This window comes from Balaenoptera physalus (genome assembly GCF_965194825.1).
Source record: "Balaenoptera physalus genome assembly, chromosome: 8".
Taxonomy (NCBI): domain Eukaryota; kingdom Metazoa; phylum Chordata; class Mammalia; order Artiodactyla; family Balaenopteridae; genus Balaenoptera; species Balaenoptera physalus.
Genome location: NC_138887.1, coordinates 11,624,058 through 11,647,654, shown reverse-complemented (window position 1 = coordinate 11,647,654; position 23,597 = coordinate 11,624,058). Strand labels below are relative to the sequence as shown.

Here is a 23,597-nt window from a genome sequence, read left to right as displayed (position 1 = left end):
TTGAGGTTTCCCTGCGTTGAAACCCTACTTCTTGTCAGATGCTAGGTGTTTCACCTTGAATGGGTTATTTAACTATTCTGTGCCACAGTTTTCTCACCTGCAAAATGGTGGCTATGGTCCATCTTTGAAAAGGAAGTCCCACCTCCTAGAGTTCTTTTTTTTTTTTTAATTAATTAATTTATTTATTTTTATTTATGGCTGTGTTGGGTCTTCGTTTCTGTGCGAGGGCTTTCTCCAGTTGTGGCAAGCGAGGGCCACTCTTCATCGCGGTGTGCGGGCCTCTCACTGTCGTGGCCTCTCTTGTTGCGGAGCACAGGCTCCAGACGTGCAGGCTCAGTAGTTGTGGCTCACGGGCCTAGTTGCTCCGCGGCATGTGGGATCTTCCCAGACCAGGGCTCGAACTCGTGTCCCCTGCATTGGCAGGCAGACTCTCAACCACTGCGCCACCAGGGAAGCCCCCTAGAGTTCTTATAAGGAGTTGCTTTTAAAGACTTTCATTAATAAGACAAATACCTTTGTGATTTGCTTGAATTTGGGTTCAAAAATATTTCCTGAGGACCTACCACACTTTTCTGTGTCACCATATAGAATGCCAGTGTAAACCCAGTTTCCTCCACCCTTACAAATCTGTAGAAGCAGAGATGGTAGCATTGAATACAACAGGCTGAATTTCATCAGCTCTTGCCCCACCTTTTCAAAGATGGAACTGAGTCAAGTCCATAGCCCAGCCCTAAATTTTATCCAGTTCTGCCTGGGAAACCTCAGGTGTTTCACATGTGCCCGTAAACCACCCATTCAGCTTCAGTTCCTACAAGGTCTCTCTCAGGTTCTTCCATACCTCCAGTGGGGATCCATCATAATGCCACTGCTTCCAGAGGCCACCTTGACAATGCCAAAATCTGGTGAAGGTCCTATCTCTCACGGCTCCCAAAGCTGTTGGACCATTTTCTATGCATCACCCATAGTGCTATTTTCAATGCGTAATTTGGGAATATCGTCCTCTTTTCCATAGAGTATCACAATTTGTTTCTTGGGTACCAAAGGAATGGCCCCTTTACACGAAGTCATTGATGTAAAGGCTTCTTCCTTTTCTGCCTGCAGCCTCTTCTCTCCACTGGTATAGACCCAAGTCCTGGAAGTCTGACAGGTGGAGGGTGCAGCTTTCCCCACTCTACTTTCCCCTGGGCACCTACTCCTCCTTCAGGGAAACGACAAAAAGAAACCTCAAGCAATCTGATTCCTAGGGGTCAGCACATGTACTGATCAGATCACTTCCTGGTGAGGCTAAGTCACAGCTGACCTCATCCTTACCAGCCCTGGGTTTCATCTCCTTCCCCCCCGCCTCCCCGTCATTTTTTGATCATCTGAAAGGTGTTTTTTTTACAGGGATTTCCATAGAATGTACTTCCAGTGCTTAATTCATGTTCTCCCAGTTCTGAGATGACTACTTTGAACATCAGTTTTCCAAATGATGGATGGATCGAATCAGAAGCATCATTGGGTACTTGTTCCTTATAAAATGGGTTCACATTACATTTCCTGTCTTGAGAAGTGGTTAAAGCCCAAAGATAAAAGCTGCTCACCTTCACCCTATGATGCCTGGTTGCAGGAGTGATCTGGAGGGGCCCCAGGTACAGGCGTGAGAACAAGCTCTCTTAGGAAAAGGAAGCCATGCTTATCCTGATTCTCTGTACCCTGTTGACACTTGGCTTGCTGGGACATTGATGGGGCCATCGAGCATTTGCTTTCGAGGAGTCACAGGGCCATCCTACCTACTGGGCAACATTTAACTTGGAGAAAACTCTTTTGAGTCCTCTGCCCAGACTGCTTTTGTAAAGCAGCTAAATGAATGATTAAATCAACCAAATTAGCTAGAATCTTCAATGTAATTCAAATCTTATCCCAAGTCCAAAAGGAAGAGGCTGTATTTGCTTGCTCCATGTTTTTAATCTGAGGCCATTAGTAGTAACTGCCTGGCAACATGGGCCTGTCCATGATCTTATGGAGACTGGTGATTTAGTTAGTTGATTTCATAAGGGTTAGTTGATTTCAGGATTGTGAATCTCCATAATAATTTGGCATAAAAATAGCTACTAAGTGTATTATTGCGATACCCTGTCAAGCCATTTCATCTAGTTGGCAATTTGATCATATTTGGGATATGATTACTCAGATGGAAAATTAGTTTTATCTTCTAAAATAGCCTATTTAATGACAAGTTTACTTAGAGTCTTTGAAGGATTAAAAAAAAAATTGACCATGAAACACAAACATTTGTTATTGAGATCAATGGTGAGAAGCCTCCCTGGTTCCATTTAGAAGGGTTTGATGATTGTCTTCAAAGTGCTTGGCAACTCTAGGACAATAAACACTTTGAAGCCCAATGCTTTGTCATTCCCCTGCCTCAGGCCTGCCCTTTCTGGCATAAATTAGCGGTGTTTGCTATTTCTTTCTTTCTCTCTTTCACAATGGAAGAGTTTCCCCATAATGAATGTCTTTCTCCCATGTGAGTACCAAGCTTTTCAAACAGCTTAGGCTATGGTCCTGAACTTTGTGGACAACTTCATTAATGAAAGGCGTACTCCCTGGGATCTTTGTTGCCTCGTTATTGTATTTGACTTAAAACACTGTGTCCCCCACATGACAATGATGCGGGCACCACCACCACCATGACAGTCAGAATGACAGCAGCAAAGTAACTCTTGCCCTGGCTGGCTCTTTCGATGCTCTTTTCTGACAGTGACTAGACCTTCTCTCCACGCTTCCTCTAACTGCTTCCCGAGCAGAAATCAGTTTCTTAAAAAGACGATCCTTCATCATTTTTATGCAATCAGTTGTCCTAATATTTCCCAAAACTGCTTTCAGATTTTATCTGCCAAGTCTTCTGCAAGAAAAGTACTTCTCTGGTATCCCTCTAGTGAATTGAAGGCGTGGTAGGGTTCCTAGGATGACAGGCTCGTCTCAAAAGTGGACACGGTCAAGTGGGGCAATCGTCTATAACTAAGAAGTCTTTAAACAGCTCTGTGAGCCTTGCTCGTGGATAAACAATTTGTCTTCCTTATTTTTTCTTACTGTAGGCACTGGTGACATGACAATTAAAGAAACCCTGAAAGGGAGTTATGGAGAATTTCTATGGATCCTGCCTTTTCATGGACCAAAGAGAAGAAAACATCAGATCATAGAAGAAACACCAAAATTCTTTTAAGGGAGCAGATACTTGATTTGATGCAGGAAGGAATTACTGCACTGCTCTCTTCCCTTTTGTTTGAACACATCCTCAGGCAACTGATTTCTGAGAAAGGATCAAACCTCTAAATGAAATGGATTTAGGTGGTTGCTTTAAATGATGACAAATTCTCTCTCTCTCTGCCCCATATATATGTATATATACATCACATATGTTAGATGTGTAATATATGTATTACATGTACATATATGTGTTTTTACACGTACACATATTTATATTTTTTTCTATAACTGACTTTTGTTTTCTTTTAGTTATTTTTTCTTACTTATGATAACATCTGTATAAATTTCATAATATGTTACTCATTTGTAATTCAGTGGGGTTTTTACTTAGTTCCTAATATACATTCATTATTAAACTTGGCAGGAAATGAAGGCTAATGCATGTGCTAATGTGTGCACATACACACAATTACACACACACACACACATCACTGAGCCCATAAAGTAAAATACTTTGGACAAAAGGTTTCCTCTAGCAAAATATAAGCATAGAAAAGACAAATTAATAAATATAAAGCAAAACTATAACCATTCTCTTTTTCTAATTTTAAAAAATTGTAACTTTCCTACCTAAAACAGATAAGAAGGGTTTGGTATGAATCTACATAAACTGGGCATTTCACTTGGAGATAAGTAAGCTGTCTGGTGAGTATAAATAAAGTACCTGCGTTAAAAAGTTAGAAGTGTGTTCAACACTCAACCCTCACCTCCACCACCACCTTTTTTTCCTTGGAACATAAGGAAACTAACAAAAGAAATGGAAGTATGGAACAGCAAAAAAAAAAAAAAAAAAATTAACTTGAGACTTGAATACAGACCTGGCTTGGAATCCTAGTTCCAATTAATGTTACTTAACCGTGCCTCAGATTCATCTGTAAAAGCAGGGTTGTTAAGTATCTACTGTTCTGGTTGGCTGAAACAACAATGTGGGAACAGCAAATAAGATGATGAATGGAGACATGCCTGTTCATATGGGCATTTATGGAAGTTAGTTTCTCCATATAACCTCTGGGATGGGCACAGATAATAAGGAAAAACCTATAGAAGAAAAGGGTGTACAATCAATTCATTCTGGACTGTACTTGTATGATTCCAAATTGGTCTGGTTGGTCCCAGTACTTTTCTTTCCTATGTATGCAGTTCTTGAGCCCTGGTTGTTCCATGCAATTCCAGCTGTTTATCCAGAAAGAAAAGGAGGAAGAAAAAAGAGAGGGAAGAAAGAAGGAGGGATGGAGGGAAGGAGGAAAGTGGGAGGGAGGGAGGGAAAGAGGGAATGTCTCTTTATTTCATGTTACTTGCCACTACAAGAATTTTCCCATTGAGAAATGGGAAATTTAAAAAAATGAATCGAATATAAATATTGCTGGTCCAAGTACCTGCAGCCTATTACAAACCTCTGCCACAGCAATATATATTCTTTTTCTATATGCGCTCTCTCAATTCAGCTTTTGTTCTCTCTCTCCCATTCGATCTGTTTTTCTCATACTCTTCCAGATAATTACAGTAGAAATGAAATTATCACCCAGCAAACGACGTGGCAATATGTGTGCAAGGTTGATCTTGGGAAACCAATAAGACAAAAAAATAAAAATAATAAATCCCAAACAGGTCTTTTTATTTAACATAAGGCCAAAGAAGCTATCAGGCGTTGCTGAATACTGTCCACTAACTGTACAAAATATTGACTGCATGCCTCGCAAACACCAAAATATCCGCTGGAATGCCATAGAAATAAATAACTTCTGCTATAAACACATGAAAACATATCAAACTGTTATCTCTTTAAACATATTGTAAATAAAAAAATTACCAGTACTTCTACACAATAAATATTAAGAAACCATTGACATAGTTGAAATGCACTCATATAAATTAACAACTTTAATTACATTAGCCAAACAGACATTGGTTAAAGAACTGCATGTAGTATGCCAAAAAAAAAACCAAAAAAAGAAAAAAACCAAAATAAAAATCAAAATAAAACAAACAAACAAACAAACAACATAAACCACAGAACATAAAAGGTTTTAAAACAAAACAGGTTTCAGATTATCTTGGCTTTCATAATTATATTTTTCTTTTAAAGAAAAATATCAACCCATTGTCAATGCACTGTTTTTCAAAGCATTTAAATAGAGGGTAAACCCCATCGGAAATTAATACAGAAGAAATGATTCACTTTATGCATAAAAAATAAATAATAATGTAGCTGAGACATGTGGTTTGCTTCTGCTCTTGAAGACGTGAACAGCTTCTAAGCATTCATTTTTCTCTGACCCATACAACAGCTTCTCAGTGATAAAGGGTTTAATTTAAACACACACAATGTCCACCCCCAAGACTTCTGCCCACTTCTACAAGTTCCATTTATTGTGTAGGTTTTCAGGGTGACTAAGTTTTCTCTACATTGAAAAGGGAAGTCGCCAAAAGGCCCACAGGAAATCATTTTATCAAGTGAACATGATAATTTGAATCTAAGCTTAATACCTTCTCTGATTTTTAGAGTCATCTTGATGTCCAATCCCACGAGGGTGACAAAAAATTCACTTGCTCTATCTAAGAGGAGAAGGCAGGTACTCTCCTTAAAATCAGAGTGTGGAATCAATCTTAAATAAGTATGAAATTGGTTGATCTTCAGGGACAAGAAAATCCCAACTCAGTGTGCCAGAATTCACCTTACTTTTTGGAAAAGAAAAGAAAAGAAAATGTTAATCCAATCTACAATATATTTATCATTCTTAAAAAAATATTTGGTGAAAAAAAAAAAATTTGGTAATAAAGGCTTTTCAGAGCTTTGAAGATTGGTGTGGGTAGATTTTTAAAAGCCTAGAGATGGCCCTACAGAAAGAGTAGAGAGATACAAAGATCAGATGAAGCCACACTTGTATTAAGAAAACAGACAAGGAAGACCCAATCTGGTAGAATTTAAAAGCTTTTTCTTTTGACCTCATGCTGTTACACGAAAAGTGTGGCTGTTCGCAGAGCTGCATAACTTCCAAGATTATTAAAGATAGTAGTAGTTTATCATTTTATTTCAAGGCCATATACACTTAATAAAATATTTTGGTTAAAGTTCAAAGATGTGTAATTTAATGTAAATGAAATCTTCCCATTAAAACATTGTCATATGGAATATCATTTAGTTCTGCTTCTAATTACTGTGGCCACTCATCAAACCCCATCGTACCTTCACTACGTCCAGGACTTAAAGGTTTTAGTAGATGGCATATGTGTTTGAGATGAATGGAAGCCACAAAGGGGGATCAGCTGTTTTTTTAACCTCTTTTTGCTTTGGCCATTGCCTGGGCCAGCTCTGTTATCACACAGTGAACTACGACTTGGTTTCCCAGGCTATTTACAGGTTCCCATTAGTTCCAGTGCCAAAAAAAGAGGCAGTTCAAAAAGCCCTCCAACCTCTAGACTTTAGTAAATATAGCCAGGTAACGACATTAAATCTGCCTCCCTACAGCCTAGTGTGATAGCAGACTGATCTGGTCTATTTCTCAAGAAGAGCTAAACCACCTTGAGTAATATTTGGTTTCTCACTGATATTTTATTTTCCTACTATTAATATTTTTAAAAAATCTATGAATTGACATAGGGCTGAACGCTTCAATATTTTGCAAAACGCTAATAACGTAATTTTCTGAATTAGACTTTGTTTTTCCAATTTTTGCAAACTTCAAACAAGTCAGTACAAATAAGGTTCTGTATTTTAAAAAGCACATAAATGAATAACTTCCGATCTAGGCAAGCTAAATACTGTAGAATAAATTAGTAACAATTTAGCTTTAAGCAGGTACTTTGATATTTATAAAACAAAGTGGCTTTTGTTTTTTGTTTTTTTTTCCTTCTTGCATCCGAATCAACGCATACCAATCTATACATCAAGAGTTTTGGCTGTAAATTAAAATATTCGCAATTTTTACTACTGCCCCCCAGCCCTGCTCCCCATTCTTTTCCTTACTCCTACTCTCTTAAACACCTTCCCCCGAATTATTTATTGTTTTACTAGTGACAACATGATTATTGAGCCCAGCTGTGTAGGGTAGTATTTTTCACAACCAGGCCTTAATCGTAAAAAAAAAATTAAAAAAAAAACCAAACAAACTCAACCACCTCTTTTATCCTGGCCTAAAGGTTAATTTTTGTCTGCAAAAGCTTCTGATTTAAGATTGATTCCAACAGATAATACATATGTTATCCAAAAATAATCGGCCTAGATTGAACATGAGTTTCCTGTTTTGTTTTCCCAGCAGGGAGTAAATAACTTGTAGAATGGGGGTGGGGGACAAGAAAGAGGAGGGAATTGGATCCCTGTACATTGAAAGAGGGTCTTGTTGAATATTCACTGGAGTTCCCAGGCTTTTTCCCATCCGAATTTCTGAAATGTGCCCACCTAGTTCAGAGTAAAAGCAAAAACGATAGCCTATCCTTCTTAAAAATACTGTGTTTTGCACACAAACATTCATTGCTTTAAGAACATTAAAAAAATGACAGCCTGAAGTGCTTAAAATGTGTATGGACACGATGCGCCACATGTATACATACACACAGACATGCATGTGCCCGAGCACTGTATATATACACATACAAGCATGGAGTGTTCCATGAATCTGATTGAACTTGATAGCCAACAGTGTACAACTACTGTACATCCAGTATGAAATGTCCTGTTTCATGGATGTAAAAGGAGTCAAAAAACCAAACTTCTCAGGTCTTTCAAGCCTGAACACAATCCACCTTACTCAACCTTGGATCCCAACCCCTGACTCATCGACGGTGAATGATGCCAACCACAGACAGACTGTTTAAAGGCTCACACAAATGTCTTTGGTGTATGTGTCTATTTTTTAAGGTACAAAATAATAATAATAATTAGAATTATAATAATAAAAATAGCTATTTTGTGTGCTGTAGCAGTTCTTTTATAGCTCACATTAAGTGCAGCTCAGAACCCGCCCCGCCCCACCCAAAGAAAATACTTGTTAAATAAGGATTAGACAGGTCGAACACCATTGTAGTGCAAATAGTAAACGATTAAAAAAAAAACACAACATTTACAAAATATAGAAATGTTTGGATCCAACAGATGGACAAACATATTCCTTTCAAGTATCTCTCCTTGAAGAAAATAAAAATTAATCAGGTTACTTCCAATACAAAAAAGTCTCTCTTTTTTGTTCTCTCTCAGGTAAACAGTTTCAAACCTATTAGGTTGCATAGTTCTAAGATCATAAGCACCTTAACGAAATGTAACTTGGTATTCTTTTTTCCTTGATCTTTCATGCTTCCCATTCTTGTTCTCAATTTTTTTTTCATTTTGGTTTTTGTTTTGTTGTGGAAGTGGTGCAGAAAAAGAAGGTGTGACCACCTGCACACGAGTGTTCTTTACCAGAATGTGTGTGTGTGTGTGTGTGTGTGTGTGTGTGTGGTGTGGAAATGCCTCTGTGTGTGTGGTGTCTGTATGGTGTGTGTGTTTGTGTGTGTGGGGGGGGGTTGTGCATGTCTTTGTGCAGCGTGTGTGTGTCTGTGTGTCCGTGTGTGTGGTGGGTTGTGTGTGTTTGTGTGCAGTTGTGTCTTTGTGTGTGTGCATGGGCTGATATACACAGAGAGAGGGTCACACAGACATACCTTACGACCTGGGTTACTGGGTGGGAAAGTGCCTATAACTGGCCCTTTCAAACTCATGGCTTTCTAGATGCTATTTGGGTTGTGGCAGCCCACATTACTGCAGACCGGACACGTTGACTTCGAGGCTCATACCGAAAGGGAACCGAAAAGGAGAGGACGATATTCCCATTTGAGCAACTGCTGTCACCCCTTGAATGCTGGCGGGAGAAGTGAAGGGTACCCCATTTTCCCTCTCCCCCCAAATTCCCACCTCCTTCACTGTTTCATCTCTGAGCCCTGGCTAAGGAATTTCTCCACATCTTCCTTCATCTGCTTCAGGTTTTCTTTTAAGTTCATTATTATTTTTTAAAATTTCTATTCTTCTGGTTGTTTCGGTCAGAAAGCTCACACATGTCTTCACGTCACCACTGGCTTCTCTGGACCATCTTGCTCCCACCCCCGGGCTGGGTGCCCTACGAACACCCACACTCCTCCACAATCATGTTCTGGATGTCCTTTTTGATGATGTTCTGCCCATCGTCATAGTACAACATGGACATGGGTCTCAGCTTGGTGGGCACACAGCACGACTTGAGGTTGGCAAAGGGGCTGTGACCCCGCATGCGGTAGTGGTTGATGACCGTCGAGTGAAAGGAGAGGGATGAACCCGACGTTCCTGCTATGTGGCTGGGGCACTCACCCTCGCAGTAGTTGGCGTGATAGCCAGAGGGAGCGATGATCCAGTCATTCCAGCCAATGTCCTTGAAACTGACAAAGAACTGTTTCTTACAGCAGATGTTGACCTTGCCGTCACACTCCAAGCCCCGCCGCCGGCGCCGGTGAGGGTGGTCTTCAGCCTGGCGGGCCTGCAGCATGAGGAAGGGTCTGTGCGACTGCTCCTTCTCCTCGTCCCCTCCCGCCCCTCCTTCTCCGTCCCTCTTCTTCCCTTCCCCCTCCTCTTCTCGCTTCTTCTTCTTGCCCAGGAGCACCAGGCTGGCGCCGGTCTCGTGGCACTGGTCACAGGCAATCCGAATGTCCAGGGAGCTCTTGCCCTGGTCCAGCAACCGCTGGATGCAGCTGGAGACGGGGAAGATGTGCCAGGTGCTCTTCCGGGCATCCACCGCCTTCTCTGATATCAACACTTCATTCCTCTCCCCCGTCAAGCCCACTTCCTCGGCCTCCTCCCCTGCGTCCCAGCTGCCCTGCGGGTGCTTCTGCTGTTGAAAAAGATGGATGGTGACTTTGGTCCGGGTCCTGTTGGCCTTGGGGACTTTCAGGAAGAGCCAGATTTCTGCACGCTCCACCACGGACAGGTCACTGCCTTCTTTGGAAATCTCAAAGTGCAGCGTCTTCCTGGCTGTGCCTGAGGACGAAACAGCACAAGAGAGAGCAGGGATACGGTTAGTTCTGGGGTTCATGGCCATTCCCTAATTTCAGGCAAGCTCTGTTACAGACCATCTCCAACCGGGCTCCTCAAATGAAGGCCCACAGATCTTAAGGACGGTTTTGACATTTTTAAATGGTTGAAGAAACATAGGATGCTGTGACATGTGAAAATTATATGAAATTTAAATTTCAGTGCCCATAAAGTTTTACTGGACCACAGCTAGGCTCATTTCTTTATAGGTTGTCTACAGCTGCTTTTGCACTAGAACTTGGATTTGAGGAGCAGTGACAGACAGAGTCCGTCTGGCCCACAAAGCTCAAGTGATTTACTCTCTGGCCCTTTCCAGGGAAAGTTTGTCAACTCTTGCTCTAGAAAGAAGAGGGTCTGGATCTGAGTGTGTCTGGGAGACTGGGTCTGTTGACTAACTGACTTAACCTCAGTTTCATCTTTTATAAAAGGGGAATGACATAGCGACATTTGACCCATTATCCCATAGCTTTGGAAGGACCCAATGGGATAACATAGATGAAGACACACTATAAACTCTAGCAAGCTGTGGGAATACTATTATCCCCAACACAAATATGCACACACACACCCCCCCACCGTGTGAGTCTGCATGGCCTGTACCCACAGAGCTAGCCTCCCCTTCCTCCACGGCCACAAGCCACTTCACTCCCCATCATTCCTCTCCCGGGTCACTGCGACAGCCTTTTCTTTTATGTGCAAGCCGCCAGGCCAGCATGCAGTCAGGCCCCCTCTCCCATCATTTCTCCATTAAGCAGGTAAAGGGATCTTTCCCACAGGTGTATCTGTTTGCATCACTTGTTCCTTCCAATCCTTCACTGAGTTCCTGTTGCCCTCAGTATAAAACAGAAACTGCACAGAGCTCTGGGCTCTGCCTGAGCTGCTCACGCCTTCCAGTTCAGCTGTCTCCCGCTGCCCCATCCTCACGGGCCAGCCACGCAGCCTGAGCATCTCACACAATCTCTCACCTCCAGGCAGGGACACTTGCCGTTCTTTCTGCCCAGAAGACTCCGGCTCCCAAAACACCAGCCTCGGTGGCTGCCCTTAATGAGGTTTCAGTTTTCAGACGGGACGACCCTCTTCCTAAGCCACCTCTGACATCTCCACCCACACCCTCCTGCCAGTCTAGCTTAGGACGCCCCAGGTCTGAGGTCCTGTCTGTCTCATTCACTGTCATAGCCCAGAATTTAGCAGAAAGTAGGCAATTACTTGCTTCCTTATTAACACATGGAGGCGCCCTTAGCATTGAGTTAGATTAAGAGATCCATCTCCTACCCCCTACATCCCCCAGACCACTGCCTGCACGTACCTGTTTCCCACTCTGAGTACACGCATCCCGAGTCCAAATCTGACAACCATCTGAAAGTTCATCTTAGAACTCGCAACTCTCTGGGGAGTGGGGGGTGGGGGGTGGTCTCCCTGCCTGGATTTCTATAGCTAACGGAAATCCAGCCATACTTATCACTCTCAGCCCTGAGATGTTTACGGTACTATAAATTTTAGGCCCGGTTTCAAGTTCTCTGCGGCAGAATGCAGGCTCTTCTGTGCATGGCGAGCTGTAGATTCTGTTCTTAATTTAACACGCTCTGCACAGTGTGACTGTGCTAGTGGTAAATTCACGGAGGCCGGGGCCGAGAAGGTTTGCATAGGAAAGGTGCTCCGGCATCTCTGTAGGAACTTGGAAGGACACTGGCCCTGATGGCGGTGGTGGCGAGGGGCAGACCTCGCATCTCTGGCGGGAGTTGAAATGAATCATGAAGTTAGGTTTATGATTAGATCACCAGAGCGGGGAGCAGTCAGAGGAGGAAACTGTCTTTTTTTAGGAAGCATGATGACTTTTTTTTTTTCCAAAATGGGAATCCAGTACTCTCCTTTGCTAAAAAAACGGCGGGGTGCTGGGGGGTTGGGGGGAGGGGGATGGTAGTGATTGCTGGTCTTTTAAGAAAGCAAAAGAGGAGAGTCCAGGAGACCGAGCTTCATGGTTTAAATCTAAAAAGAGGGTCGGCTGTAGTGGTAGGGTCCTGCCGAGACCAGAGGAAAAAGCTGCCGGAAGCTGCCCTAGGCTCTGCGAACCGGCCCGGAGGAGAGTGTGGTCCCCTCCAGCTCCCGCACATCCGCCCTGCCCCGCGGAGGATGTTAGACAAGCCCCACGCTGTTCTCCCTTCTGCTTCCGCCCCCGGCCGGCTTCTGAAACCCTAAACCGCACAGGGTGCCACTCTAAAGACAAAGAGGTAGTAGCTGCAAAATTAGAGAAGCCAGAGGCCACAAGGTTCTGTTTTGTTTTTCTAGGAAAGAGTGTGAAACGGGAGAGTCTGTCCGTCCCCGGGCTGGGAGAGCCCTCTGGGTTTGACGTTAACTCATTCCCACAGGCTCTGCTCTGCTGTAACCCATGTTTGCCAGCGGGGCGCTGAGGGTGAAGGGAGATGGTCCCCGGGTAAAGAGAGGGTCCAGGTGGCAGTGTGGACCCACCCACGCTGGACTTTCCTTGAATAAAATCCAGAGAGGTCTACACATGCTGGGAGGGGGTGGTGAGATGCTCACTGGCCGACCTGTACAAGCGAGAGCGCATGCAAGTTGCCTTTGGAGGGTCAGCGAGGCCAAGGCCCCTTGCTTCCAGCAACAGCCTACAGGGCGGCCCCTCATTTCACAAGAGCTGGTTTCTAAAGCAAGATATGGCTCCACCCCTTCTTCACAGGCAGCCGTACTTGGAAGCAAATGATTTAGTGTTCCTGAGAGAGGATTGTACAAAGAGAGTACTCATTAGAGGGGGCTCAGTCTGTCAGGTGCTGTTATATTAGGATCAGAGAGTCATCATAAAATGACTTTCATCCTGGTCCTGGCTGGTAATTAACTGCATGGCATCGCCTGCGTCCTGGGAAGAGGCACCGTGCTGAAATATGCATCGGTTTAATGATCTGAGCAGAAAGACTCGGTTCCCTGTATTTGCCTCCACTGCCTGCGGACGGATCTCTCCCCCATATTTCTGACATTTGGATTTTCCCCCTACTAATTGACATGCCTGTCGCCTCCTTCTCCTGGTGTCCATTTCTGGAACTGCTATTTGTATATTGCATGAGGTTTTATCAGGGAAAAAAATAAAACTGAGATCCAATTTCATGAAAATGCTGTTGCCATAATGCTCAGGAGAACAGGGGGAAGAGAGAGATTCAAGGCTTCCTAATGTCTACCTTACATGCAGGTACATTTTCAAAGTTCTATTGTATTCTGACTTATTCAGCAGTGCATATTTTTTTTCTTTTACATCTAGCTTTCATTGCAGAAGTGGGTGGGGAGAATGAGACAGCTAAACGCTGGATGGAATTCATATATACCAGGGCTGTAGGTCTCAGAAAGATATTACAACCCTCAAATTTCTTAGGCATGAAAAATATTAAGTAGTCAGCCACTTGATTATATTTGCTTTATCTGTGTTTTACCTGAGACAGATGGCTATACTGCAGTGATGGTTTCAGGATGCTCCAATCCTCAAATCTCTACGCACAGCAACTCGAAAAATGGAAGGAGGTTGCCTAAGGCTGAGGTGTTTAGGATCAATTGCTAGTCAGTGTCAGGTTTGACTTAAATATCTCCTGCTATAAAATCTCGGAATGGAAGTCTTCCCATAGTGCTTTGTGGTACAGCATCAGTTTATACAGGTGTGCACTGGGTTCCTACACTGTTACCTGCCTATCTAGATAGAGCTGGAGGCTTTGCTAACCTTTCATTACCTACTCTCTGATAATATTCTTTTCATCCTCTGTGCTATTTTTTCTCTCCCGAGGCTTGTGAGCAAGGCTTGTATCACAGCCTGCTCCGCCTGAGTAATTCACTAAGAAAGTCCCACGCAAACCCATGTGGGTGATAATATTTCATCACTTAAACCTCTCTTGAGCTCGGTGGACACACACCAAAGGGAGAGAAAAAAAGGGCCTAAAAATGGGTAGGAGGGATGACTACTGCACCTTATAGGGAACACCTCAGAAATGTTGCCGGACGGGAGGAAAGACTTTGGGAGGCTGGAAGGGAAAACACCTGAAAGCACATTTTCCTTGGCTTTTGTGCTTTCAGAATTTTTCAAGTGTTTTTAAGAACTCACTCACTGAACCGGCATGCCAAGGGTTAAGCAGCCATGCTCCTGGTTGTTCCCCTCCGCCCACATCAGGATACAAAACGCTGCTCATCCACCCCACACCCCCCCCCCCTCCAGCATCTCAGGTTCATGGGCGCCTGAACAACTCCAATGAAATAAGCAATACTAACAAGCAGGGTTTCATTTTTGATATGGTTTCTTCCTCACCGGGGTCCTGCTCAAAGCACGCTGCCCTTCTCCATGTGGGTAATGATTAAATCCCTAATGTTAATGTAAAGAGCCTTGTTGTTTATGGAGAAGTTAAAGTCACCATGGGGGATGGAGGGAAACCTCGGTGTAAAACGCGGCTATGACTTCAATTTTCCGTCCTTTCACCAAGGTTTCCCTGTGCCTAGATGTGGTATAGTCATGGGTGGGAGAAGACAGAGCTACCTTTGAAGGCATGTGTGTTCCCTGAAGCACTAATTTTGCATTTGGACTGTTCCCAGGGGTTTCTGCAAAAAGCAGCAAGTGAGGCCTTAAAGGTTATGCCTCCTTTAACCTACAGGAGAGGGTCTTGCCTGTAGCAGAACTACAAGTTTGCTTATAAATTATCTTTTGATTTTTTTAGCCTGAAATATCTTTTCTTAGGATGTGCTATTGAATTGTAAATGCTCGGCCACATTCCTGCATCTTTCATTTGAAGGGTGATGAAAAAGTTTAAATATTTAGAGAGAAAGGGATTTTAGTTTCCTAAAAGAAGTAGAAAAAAATCCTGAAGGTTCAACCCACAGTCTTTCAGAGACTTCTTCCAAAGTTCCTGAGAACTCTTACACTATGAATTTTTGGAGCTAGGAATCAGTTGGGTAGGAAGCATTCTGAACTACAGCTAAGAGATCGTGCCTGAGTATATTTTAGCAGAAGAGGGGGCAAGACGAAAAGTCCTAGGAAGGTACGATTCCTGGCCCTCCAAATATGAAAACTGCATTTCTACCCTGACGCTCTACCCGCACCCCGACTCCAGTGCACCTCCTCCACCGGCCCAAACCACTAACACATCTCTTTTCACATCTTTTCCCAACCATTTCTCTCTACACTCTCGGTTCAGAAACAAACGCATCCTCCAAAGCCGTAAGCTCTGTTCCCACAAGGTGTTAAATAAATAGACTTTCTCCTCCCTGTTCGAAGTCACTTGTCATTTGTCGCTGGTGAAAACCGTTGATAAGACAGGACAACTAGGCTACAACATCAGGGGAGATGGAAGAGGTTTTTTTGTAAAAGCCCAGGCGGCCGTATTAGGGAGAGACGTGTGAGCAAAGCAGTATTGTTGATGATTCATGGTCACATTTCTCCCCGCTCTGCTTTGTTTGCTTCTGAAATTTCTCATTCCTCTGTCTTCCGTAGAGCTCCGGAATGTTCACATGTATCACTAGAATTCCCATTTCCTTTCCTTCTGTCTCATTTAAAATGTTACAGGTAGTAGTCATGTCCCTCCCAACCCATAAAATCCTAACTTTTCCTGCAGAATGGTAGGAAGGAGGGGGTAGCTGATAATCACCAAGATTAGGGCGATTCAGGCTAGGGCTTCCAGTAGGTGAAATTGTGTTTCCCTAAAAGATTAACTGGTTAAGGAGCAAAAGTCTTTGGAATGCGCCCTCTTGTGGCCGATCATTTCCCATTATTCAGCGAAGAAAGTGTGTAACCCCTAAAGACACCCTCCAGTGAGGGCGAATTCATTCCCAGGCAAGTTCAGAAGACTGGCGTGGGGTGATGGGAGTCAACTTCACCTTGAGATGGCTTTCTTGGGGTGGAGGAAAATAGTCATCCCAGCAAGCTGCCTTCGACCCCTGTTTGGGAACATTTGTGTACATTTCTAACTCAAATCTTCCGTACCTAGTATCTTCCAAGGGAGGAGCTTTATGTGTTGCTTTCAAGCCCACATGGCTGGGCTATGTGAGCATTTTCTATTTGTTGGTGCTTGATTTGTCTTTCTTCCCCTATCCTTTCTTCAACAAGTGCTATCAATTGCTAACTTCATTACCAGAATCAGAGTATAAATTTGACCTCATAGGAGGACTCAAGGATACAGTGTTATTGTACTTTGACCAGCTATTGTCACAAATGAAAAAAAAAAAAAAGAAGAGAAATTAAGATAGAGCGGTCAAGAAGACCACTGATTTTGACTTCAAGGACAATTATGGTGATAGTTGGCTTGGCCCTACCCATCCCTTCCTCTTTTCCTTTAAGGTGTTAAAGTAAACAACAGAGGATTCTGTTGCCAGCCTTGCAAAGAATACAGTCACCTCGGTGAGCAATCTGGGGTGACAGACTTGAAAATCATTTTTGTTTGTGGGAATACATTTCAGAGAGCCTGAGGGCAAGGCTTCGCTGATTAGTCAATAACAGCTCATATCAGCTTTACCAAGATGGGGTGCTTTCTACCTGAGCACTAGGGGACAGACTCAGTTCAACAAGTTCCTGGCACTTGAGTTCTTGGAGTTCCTCAACTGCGGTGGCCATGTCTTGGCCTTATTCAGCCATCCTGATGAGCAGAGGCCACAATTAAACAAGAATCCCCAAATGAGGAATTTTGAGGCTGAAGGATGCATCTAGGGGTGAACATCCATGACATGCATGCAGGTGACAGATGACTTACTGACTGGATTCTATGCTGTACAGAACAGTTTCTAAAGAAAAGAAAAATGAATGCCCTTTGCTACCTCCCAGAACCTTGACGTTTGACATCGTTTGAGCATTGCTAAGGTTGAATTGTTCCAAAAGTAACAAGACATTTTCGTATATTCACTACAATCATCCCGAAGATAAATCTCTTTCCTGGGTCAGCAAAAGAACAGCAAAATACTCACATGGTACTTACTCTCCTTGGAGAGTAGATTGTCCACAGAGCAATCGTTTTTGTGAAATCATACAAAATCGACTTAAAGTTGAGGCGTGAAACTTCTCAAACGAGAAGAACAAGCAAGCGCGTCATAAACCTTTTCTAAGAATCCAGCGGCTCACCCAAAGTCAAGTTGTAAACTCAACCAGGAGGACTTTTGCATTACAGACCTTAAACTTTAGTCCACGTGTGAGTCAAATGAATCCACCTTTTCAAAAAGTAGCTCAATTTCTTTCAAACTAAACACCTACCAGAAAAGATCTTTTTAAAAATGACGAGATTTCATATAACTGAGAAAAAGATTGGCACTCAGATGAGGGCCATACGTGAGAAAGAAGGTAAAGAGTCAAATTCTTTTACTGCAAAATCTCTCAGTGCCAAGAGAGTAATTTGCTACACAAGTCAGAGAAGTCAGAAAGTGGGCATATTGCTAGCATCAGGCGTAGAGTTAAAAGTGGCCAAAGGCAGAGGTCTACCTAGTCATATGATGTGGGAAAAGCCAATTGAGGAAGAGCTGCAATTAAGGCCACTCTGTGCGGCAATTGGTATATAGGAACATATATAGGGTCCCTCTGTGGCAGAAGGAGCAGTCCCTAGACCACTGGGATCCATTCCCTGCTCAGGACCCCAGGAATGGCTGAGAAAAACTGGGTGGCAACTCAAAAACTCCAACCTGCCTTTTTTCACTCAATAAGCTTCACAAGATAAAGTCAAAAGTATCATGTCCTTTGCAGCTGCATTAAAAAAAAAAAAAAAAGCTTTAAGCGAAGGAAGTCAGACGTTCTTGAAAAGAAAGAAGCTTCTGGTGAGACAGCTAAACTGCCCACAGGACACCAGGGCTTTTCCTACGAGGGGAAGCCAGCAAACCAGCAGGCTATCTCCCCCAGAAGGATGCCCAGGTCTCTCATGGTTTTCTTGGAAATATAACATCTGAGTCAACAGGTTTTCAGGACTGGAAATTCTGAGTGTTGCCTTAATTGTTTATACTACTGCGGCAAACTTTTAAACAGCAATGCTGGGAGTCCCGGCACATACTTTACTGGCCATATGCTCCACCAAACAAAACAATGGCATTCCTTTCAAATGGATTTGGCAAGGGAGACAGTTCTTTAGCCTGGCATTACCATGAAAGTAACATGAAATTAACACATCTGTGTGCCTGGGCTGCATGCAGGGGCTTGTAGGCTGGCAAAAGGATCTGGGTCACCTAACTGTAAAAATAACCTGGCCCCCAGGGTCTCCAGCCCGCCCTTTTGACAGGTAATTTTTTTCTTCAGCAACAGGTTAGCTCGGTCCTGAGCCAACGATGAGAATCTATTTATTAAAGTTCTTCCTCTTAAGGATTGAGGGAGCGCTCAGCGTAGTATCTGAGAGCACTTTGTCAAGGTTGCATTCCTTGGCCGAGAGCTCTTAGTAACTTTACAGAGAACAAAACTCTTTTTTTCTTTTTTTCTTTTTTTCGGTTCAGAGAGCAAAAGTCAGTGCTCCGAAAGGGACTGCTGGTTCAATGTCATCTGTTCCCTAACCCCCCAGCCCCCAAAGTTGCTCTTCGCTGCCTAGAATGTGATGTCTGTGCTCTTACAGGCAGAATTTCTAAAGGTCAAAATGACTGTCACTAATATGCCCTGCTTCTCGGATGTGGCCCCTGATTGGATTTTTTAAAGGAAAGGGGTTGCTTTTAAGACAATGACTTCATCTGTGCCATGCCGCCCCGATCCCGCGCTCGCCGCCCCTCCCCTCCCCCCAGTAAAAACTTGGGATGGGGTCCGGAAGCCTCCAGGCTCCCCCCCGACGCCCCCTCCCCCCGGCCAGCACCCGAAAATGCCCCGGCTTTTCCTCCGGGCTGCTCCGATCTGGTTTCCCCGGCAGGCCGAGGGAGCCTCTCTCCGAGCGGCTTCCTGCTCCAGATCGGGCCGAGTGCTTCCTCCGGGGCGACGGGCTGAGATACGCAAGTGTGACCTAGTCACCTCCTGCCGGGGCTCAGCCCAGGAGCCCAGCTCTGTGCGGTCCTCTCCCCCTCCCCTGCGTCCCCTAATAACTCCTGACCTTGCCCGGCAGGGTACCCCTGGAGGGCAAGAAGTTCCTCCCAGGACTGTCAGACCAACGTGACCCCCCCCCCCCCGCCCCATCCCCCCAGGGCCGGCACCCACCTGACTCCGCGAACGTGATGATCTCCGAGGTCTGCTCCATAAGTTCATTCATTTCTGCCCTCCTGCCGATGTCATCCTCTATCTCCACGTACCCGTTCTCCCCGACTTTGCCCACATGAAGCTTTCTGATCGCGTTCAGAAGCGCCGCCTTGGGTACCGGCTGGGTGACATCGGGTCTCTTCTTCAAGTGCAGCATGTTTAAAATGTGCTTCTTAACGGCCTCCACCATCTCCGGCTGAGAGTTGGGTACGTCCTTTGGGAGGGTGGCCAGCGCACAGGACGGGCAGTCGGGGGTTGCACTGTGCCCCTCGGATCCCGGGGTGGGAGAACTCCTCACTATAATCCAGCAACTCGCCAACAAAAATCCTCGCAGCCAAAGCAAGGGCATCCTGGCAGCAAAAGTTGTTGTGATTGCCCTTTTAAAAGGCTCTGCTTTTCCTCCCCCCCACTCACGCACAGGTTTTTTGTTTTTTTTTTTTTTTTTTTCCTTTTTGGGTTTTTTTTTTTTTTTTTTTTTTCTTTCTCCTCTTCAGTCAATTCTCTGGAACAAGAACAAAAAGTTTTCTGTGAAGTTTTGTTTGCAGGTTCCCTCTCTGAATGCAGTCAGTGCTGTAGGTTTGTGGCTTGTCAGGGAGGAGAGTTCTGACTGTCTCCCAGTAAAAGAGAAGGAGGGAGGGAGGGAGGGAGGGAGGGATGGAGGGAGGGAGGGAGGGAGAGACAGGGTGGGGGGGGAGACAGACAGAGACAGAGAATGGATGGGAGGGAAAGAGAGACTGGGAAAGAGGAGAGAGGGGGAGAGAAGAGAGAGGGAGAGAAGGGGGAGAGGGAGAGGGAGAGAGGGAGGGAGGGAGGGAAGGAGGGAAAGAGAGAGAGGGAGAGAGAGGGAGAGGGAGAGAGAGAGAGAGAGGGAGAGGGAGAGAGAGGGAGTGATTGGCCCTAAGTGAGTGAGTGAATGGGAGAGGGAGGGAGTTTGTCTGTGAGTAAAGGCTGTGATTAGGAAGGGGAGGGACAGCTCTTTCTGACAGGCTGCCTGCCTTCTGCGTACCGCTCCCTCACACACACCTCTCTTCAAATATCACCGTTCTCCTCTGGAGTTCTACTTTCCCTTCTGAAAGAAATTCTCCTGATTTGCTGCTGCTGCTTTCCCCTTTCTTTCTCTGCCCAGTCCCCTTGCTTCACCTTCTTCCGCTTTTGCAGGGGAAAGCAAAGCCCCAATCAATGGCCTGTCTCCATCGACAGGGAGGACCAGATGGAAACAGCCTGCCCCCAGCACCCCTCCATCCTGCCCGGCCACAGCCTGGAAGGTGGGGCTCGGAAAGAGGGGTCACTGGGGCCAGCCTGATCTTGCTGGCCAGAGGGAATCCTGCAGACCCTCCTTTCCCCCCATTCATTCATATTTCAATGTTCAGGGCCGTCAACAGTGGCAGGCTATCAGAGGGGAGCCCAAGAGAACTTTTGTTTGGGGTCATATAATACACTCTACTTTTCCCAACTGCAGGATGCAGCCGGGCATTGAAAGATCCGCAGGCAGGCAGGCAGCACGGTACATGCTCTCGTCATGTGAAGCTCTGTCCCCTCTCTTTAGCCGCTGCCCCTCCTGCCCGGCACACACACTCCGGGATGACAGCCCACCACCGCTGGCCCTGACTTCACAGGCAAAATGCAAAATTCCGTTGGCCTTTCCCACATTATTTTATACAAATAATGCACTCCTGTGACTTGAATAACTGGTCCTACGGGGAAAGAATCTCTAAAATATATTGGCAAATTATTTTCTCTGTCATGTGGTAGTTTGTTCAGCCTGCCCCCTACCCCCATCCCGGACCAGTCTGTTCACGGACTGGCCTCTTGATGGCTTCTTTTTCTCTCAAAGGAACAGCACAGATGAAATCATCATGGATTTCAGTGTTCACGGAAAAAGAAAAATGTGAATTTTTAAACAATGCCTCTCTGAGTTTTTTTAATTCTCCTCCCCCCGCCCCCCCCCCCTTTTTTTTCATTTTCTGTCTTATTGCTTTTATCTTGCAGAAGTATCTTTAAGAGGTCCATCTGTTAAAGCTTTCCTTCCCTCTCGGGTGTTTTTTTTTTTTTTTTCCCCACACATAAGCCCTCTGAGTTTCTGTAGATACAGTTAGCTTATATCTGACACCTAGTGTGTTCAGAGCATTAGAATCAAGCAATGCACTTTGGGTGGGAAAAGTTAATAAACAGCATTACTTGCAAGCATAATAAGAGCTGAGGGCAAGGGGAGGAGGGTGAGACCAGTGTGATACTAAGTTACAATTACAGTTTGCACAGGTAACAATGCTTTTCTGAATTGGATACCCTGCCCCCCTTTGCTGAAGCATCTGCCTGCGAGGCTTTCTCTGTTACCATCAATTACACTCTGTTACTATTTTTAAGATTTTGTTGACCTTCCCTAAAGCGTCTAGTTTTTTTTTTAATTGGGGGATGGTGAAAGAGAATGGGGAAAGAGGGGGAGCATTTGTGTTAATCATCGCTTAATAAAATACCCTGGAAATAGAAGACTTATAATCTACCTATTTGGCGTCACATATGCAATACCCAAAGCATTTCGTAGCCCAATTAAGTTTTACCAGAGAGGCTGAACTAGAACTCAAAGTTTCACGACTCCAAACAACTTGAGAGTCCCAATAGCTGCATTTAGATAAGAGCAACCCATCATTTGAACTCTCTCTGTATGTGAGTTTGTCTGTGTTCCCTGAATTTACTGTTTGTGAATGTAACTTAAAAATCAGCTTTCTCTTTGGCACAGGTCCTTGTATAGAGGTGCTGAACTGGGTTGTAGAAACACATAATCTATTTGCATGCTGTACTATTAAAAGCTCTACTAACTTGCTTGAATACGTAAAAAGGTACAGACCACAATCTGCATGGAAGTGCCAGTAAGTTGTAAAAGTCCTGCTCACCATCTGACTATGAACGTGGAAAGAGCTCAGAAGTAAGAGTGAAAAAGCATTACCTTTCCGGTCCTCTCACCAGCAGACTCTTGTCTCATGTGGTAAGAGCTGTCCAAGTTCCTCTTCATGGTATTGGCACTGAGCAGTTTTATACTGTACTACTTATTTGTACAGTCACACACGGGTACCAGTCAAGCAGAAGAGGGCTGGGGCTTTGTCTGGGATTGGTTAGGATCAGCATGACATCAGCAGATGACTGGTTTTTCCAGTGTGAGACATATTTCATAACTCATTATCTAATGGAAAGCCTTTCTTGGCTGCTGTGACACTACTGGGTGATCACTGAGGCAGTGAAAAACCTCTGACTGACTGGACTCCCTTTTAGAAAAATCCCGGAATCCAACAGCTCTATCTCACTGAGGTTCCAACTTTCAACTTTTCTTTGACCAATCATGCACACACTTCTCATTATATTCAGGCTTGGTTTTATATCTTCACATAAAACATCTGTTACTTCATGAAATTGCCTCTATTTACAAAGTATTTTATTGTTTCTAACAGGGAAGAAGAATTCACAGCGCTCTTCAGAGAGATTCTGAGTTTACTTTTTAAAATAAGATAGTTCGGGAAGGGAAAAACAATAGGAAAATATGTATACCTATATGGGATGATCTCCCCTCCCCTGACTTACACTATTATTTTCCATCTTGAATAACTGAATTTTTAAAAATAAGATATTGTATTGAGAAAAAGAAAAGGAAAATATGTATACTTACAGGCTGATAGTCTCCCCTCTGCTGACTTACACTATTATTTTACATCTTGAAATTGAATGCCTGCTTTATAAATCATTTATCACCAAGAACTTTGGAAATAGTCATTCTCTGCTAGTGAACTTTATGTGTATCCTTCCCAGTCTTAAGAATCCCAGTCTAACTAGCAACAAAAAAAAAAAAAAAAAAAAATACTACATCATTCTTCCTTACCAGAACGTCAAGTCCTATGATTTCTAAATTGTTACAAATATAACATGAGATTAATGAAAAGAAGTGAACGTTTCTTGAAACAGGACTTCAGTTGGTCAGGGTGTCTTGGGGGAGGGAAGAGGCAGTGTTAGCAATCTAGGGAAATAACACAGGAGAAAGGACCCCTCAGACAAGAATGCTGGGGAATGGTTGTTTGAAGGAGTATAGCTGAAGCCTAAGCCGGGTACTCATGACAAGTTGAATAAAATGTGCAAAATTGGGAGCTAATGAAAGCCATATGACCAGATATGCTGTTT

The 23,597-nt window shown here is 44.1% G+C and overlaps 1 protein-coding gene across 2 annotated transcripts; it reads right to left on the bottom strand.

Annotated features, from left to right (window-relative positions):
- Positions 1-4,843: 4,843 nt before the first annotated feature.
- On the bottom strand, positions 4,844-22,519 carry INHBA (inhibin subunit beta A). 2 transcript variants are annotated; one of them, XM_082473614.1, is made up of 3 exons: positions 22,378-22,519; positions 19,395-19,935; positions 4,844-10,225 (listed from the first exon to the last, which is right to left on the bottom strand). In XM_082473614.1, exons 2-3 carry the CDS (start codon positions 19,780-19,782, stop codon positions 9,336-9,338), a joined length of 1,278 nt encoding a protein of 425 aa, XP_082329740.1. In that variant the 5' UTR covers positions 19,783-19,935; positions 22,378-22,519; the 3' UTR covers positions 4,844-9,335. The 2 variants fall into 2 exon arrangements, with proteins under 2 accessions (XP_082329740.1, XP_082329739.1); XM_082473613.1 differs by lacking the exon at positions 22,378-22,519 and having other exon boundaries at positions 19,395-20,126.
- Positions 22,520-23,597: the final 1,078 nt, after the last annotated feature.

Bases quoted from the DNA above. Each gene is read 5' to 3' on its own strand.
- INHBA (XM_082473614.1), bottom strand. From the start codon at position 19,782: ATGCCCTTGCTTTGGCTGCGAGGATTTTTGTTGGCGAGTTGCTGGATT. The intron at 10,226-19,394 runs GTGGGTGCCGGC...TTTCGTCCTCAG, and splicing joins CATCACGTTCGCGGAGTCAG to GCACAGCCAGGAAGACGCTG.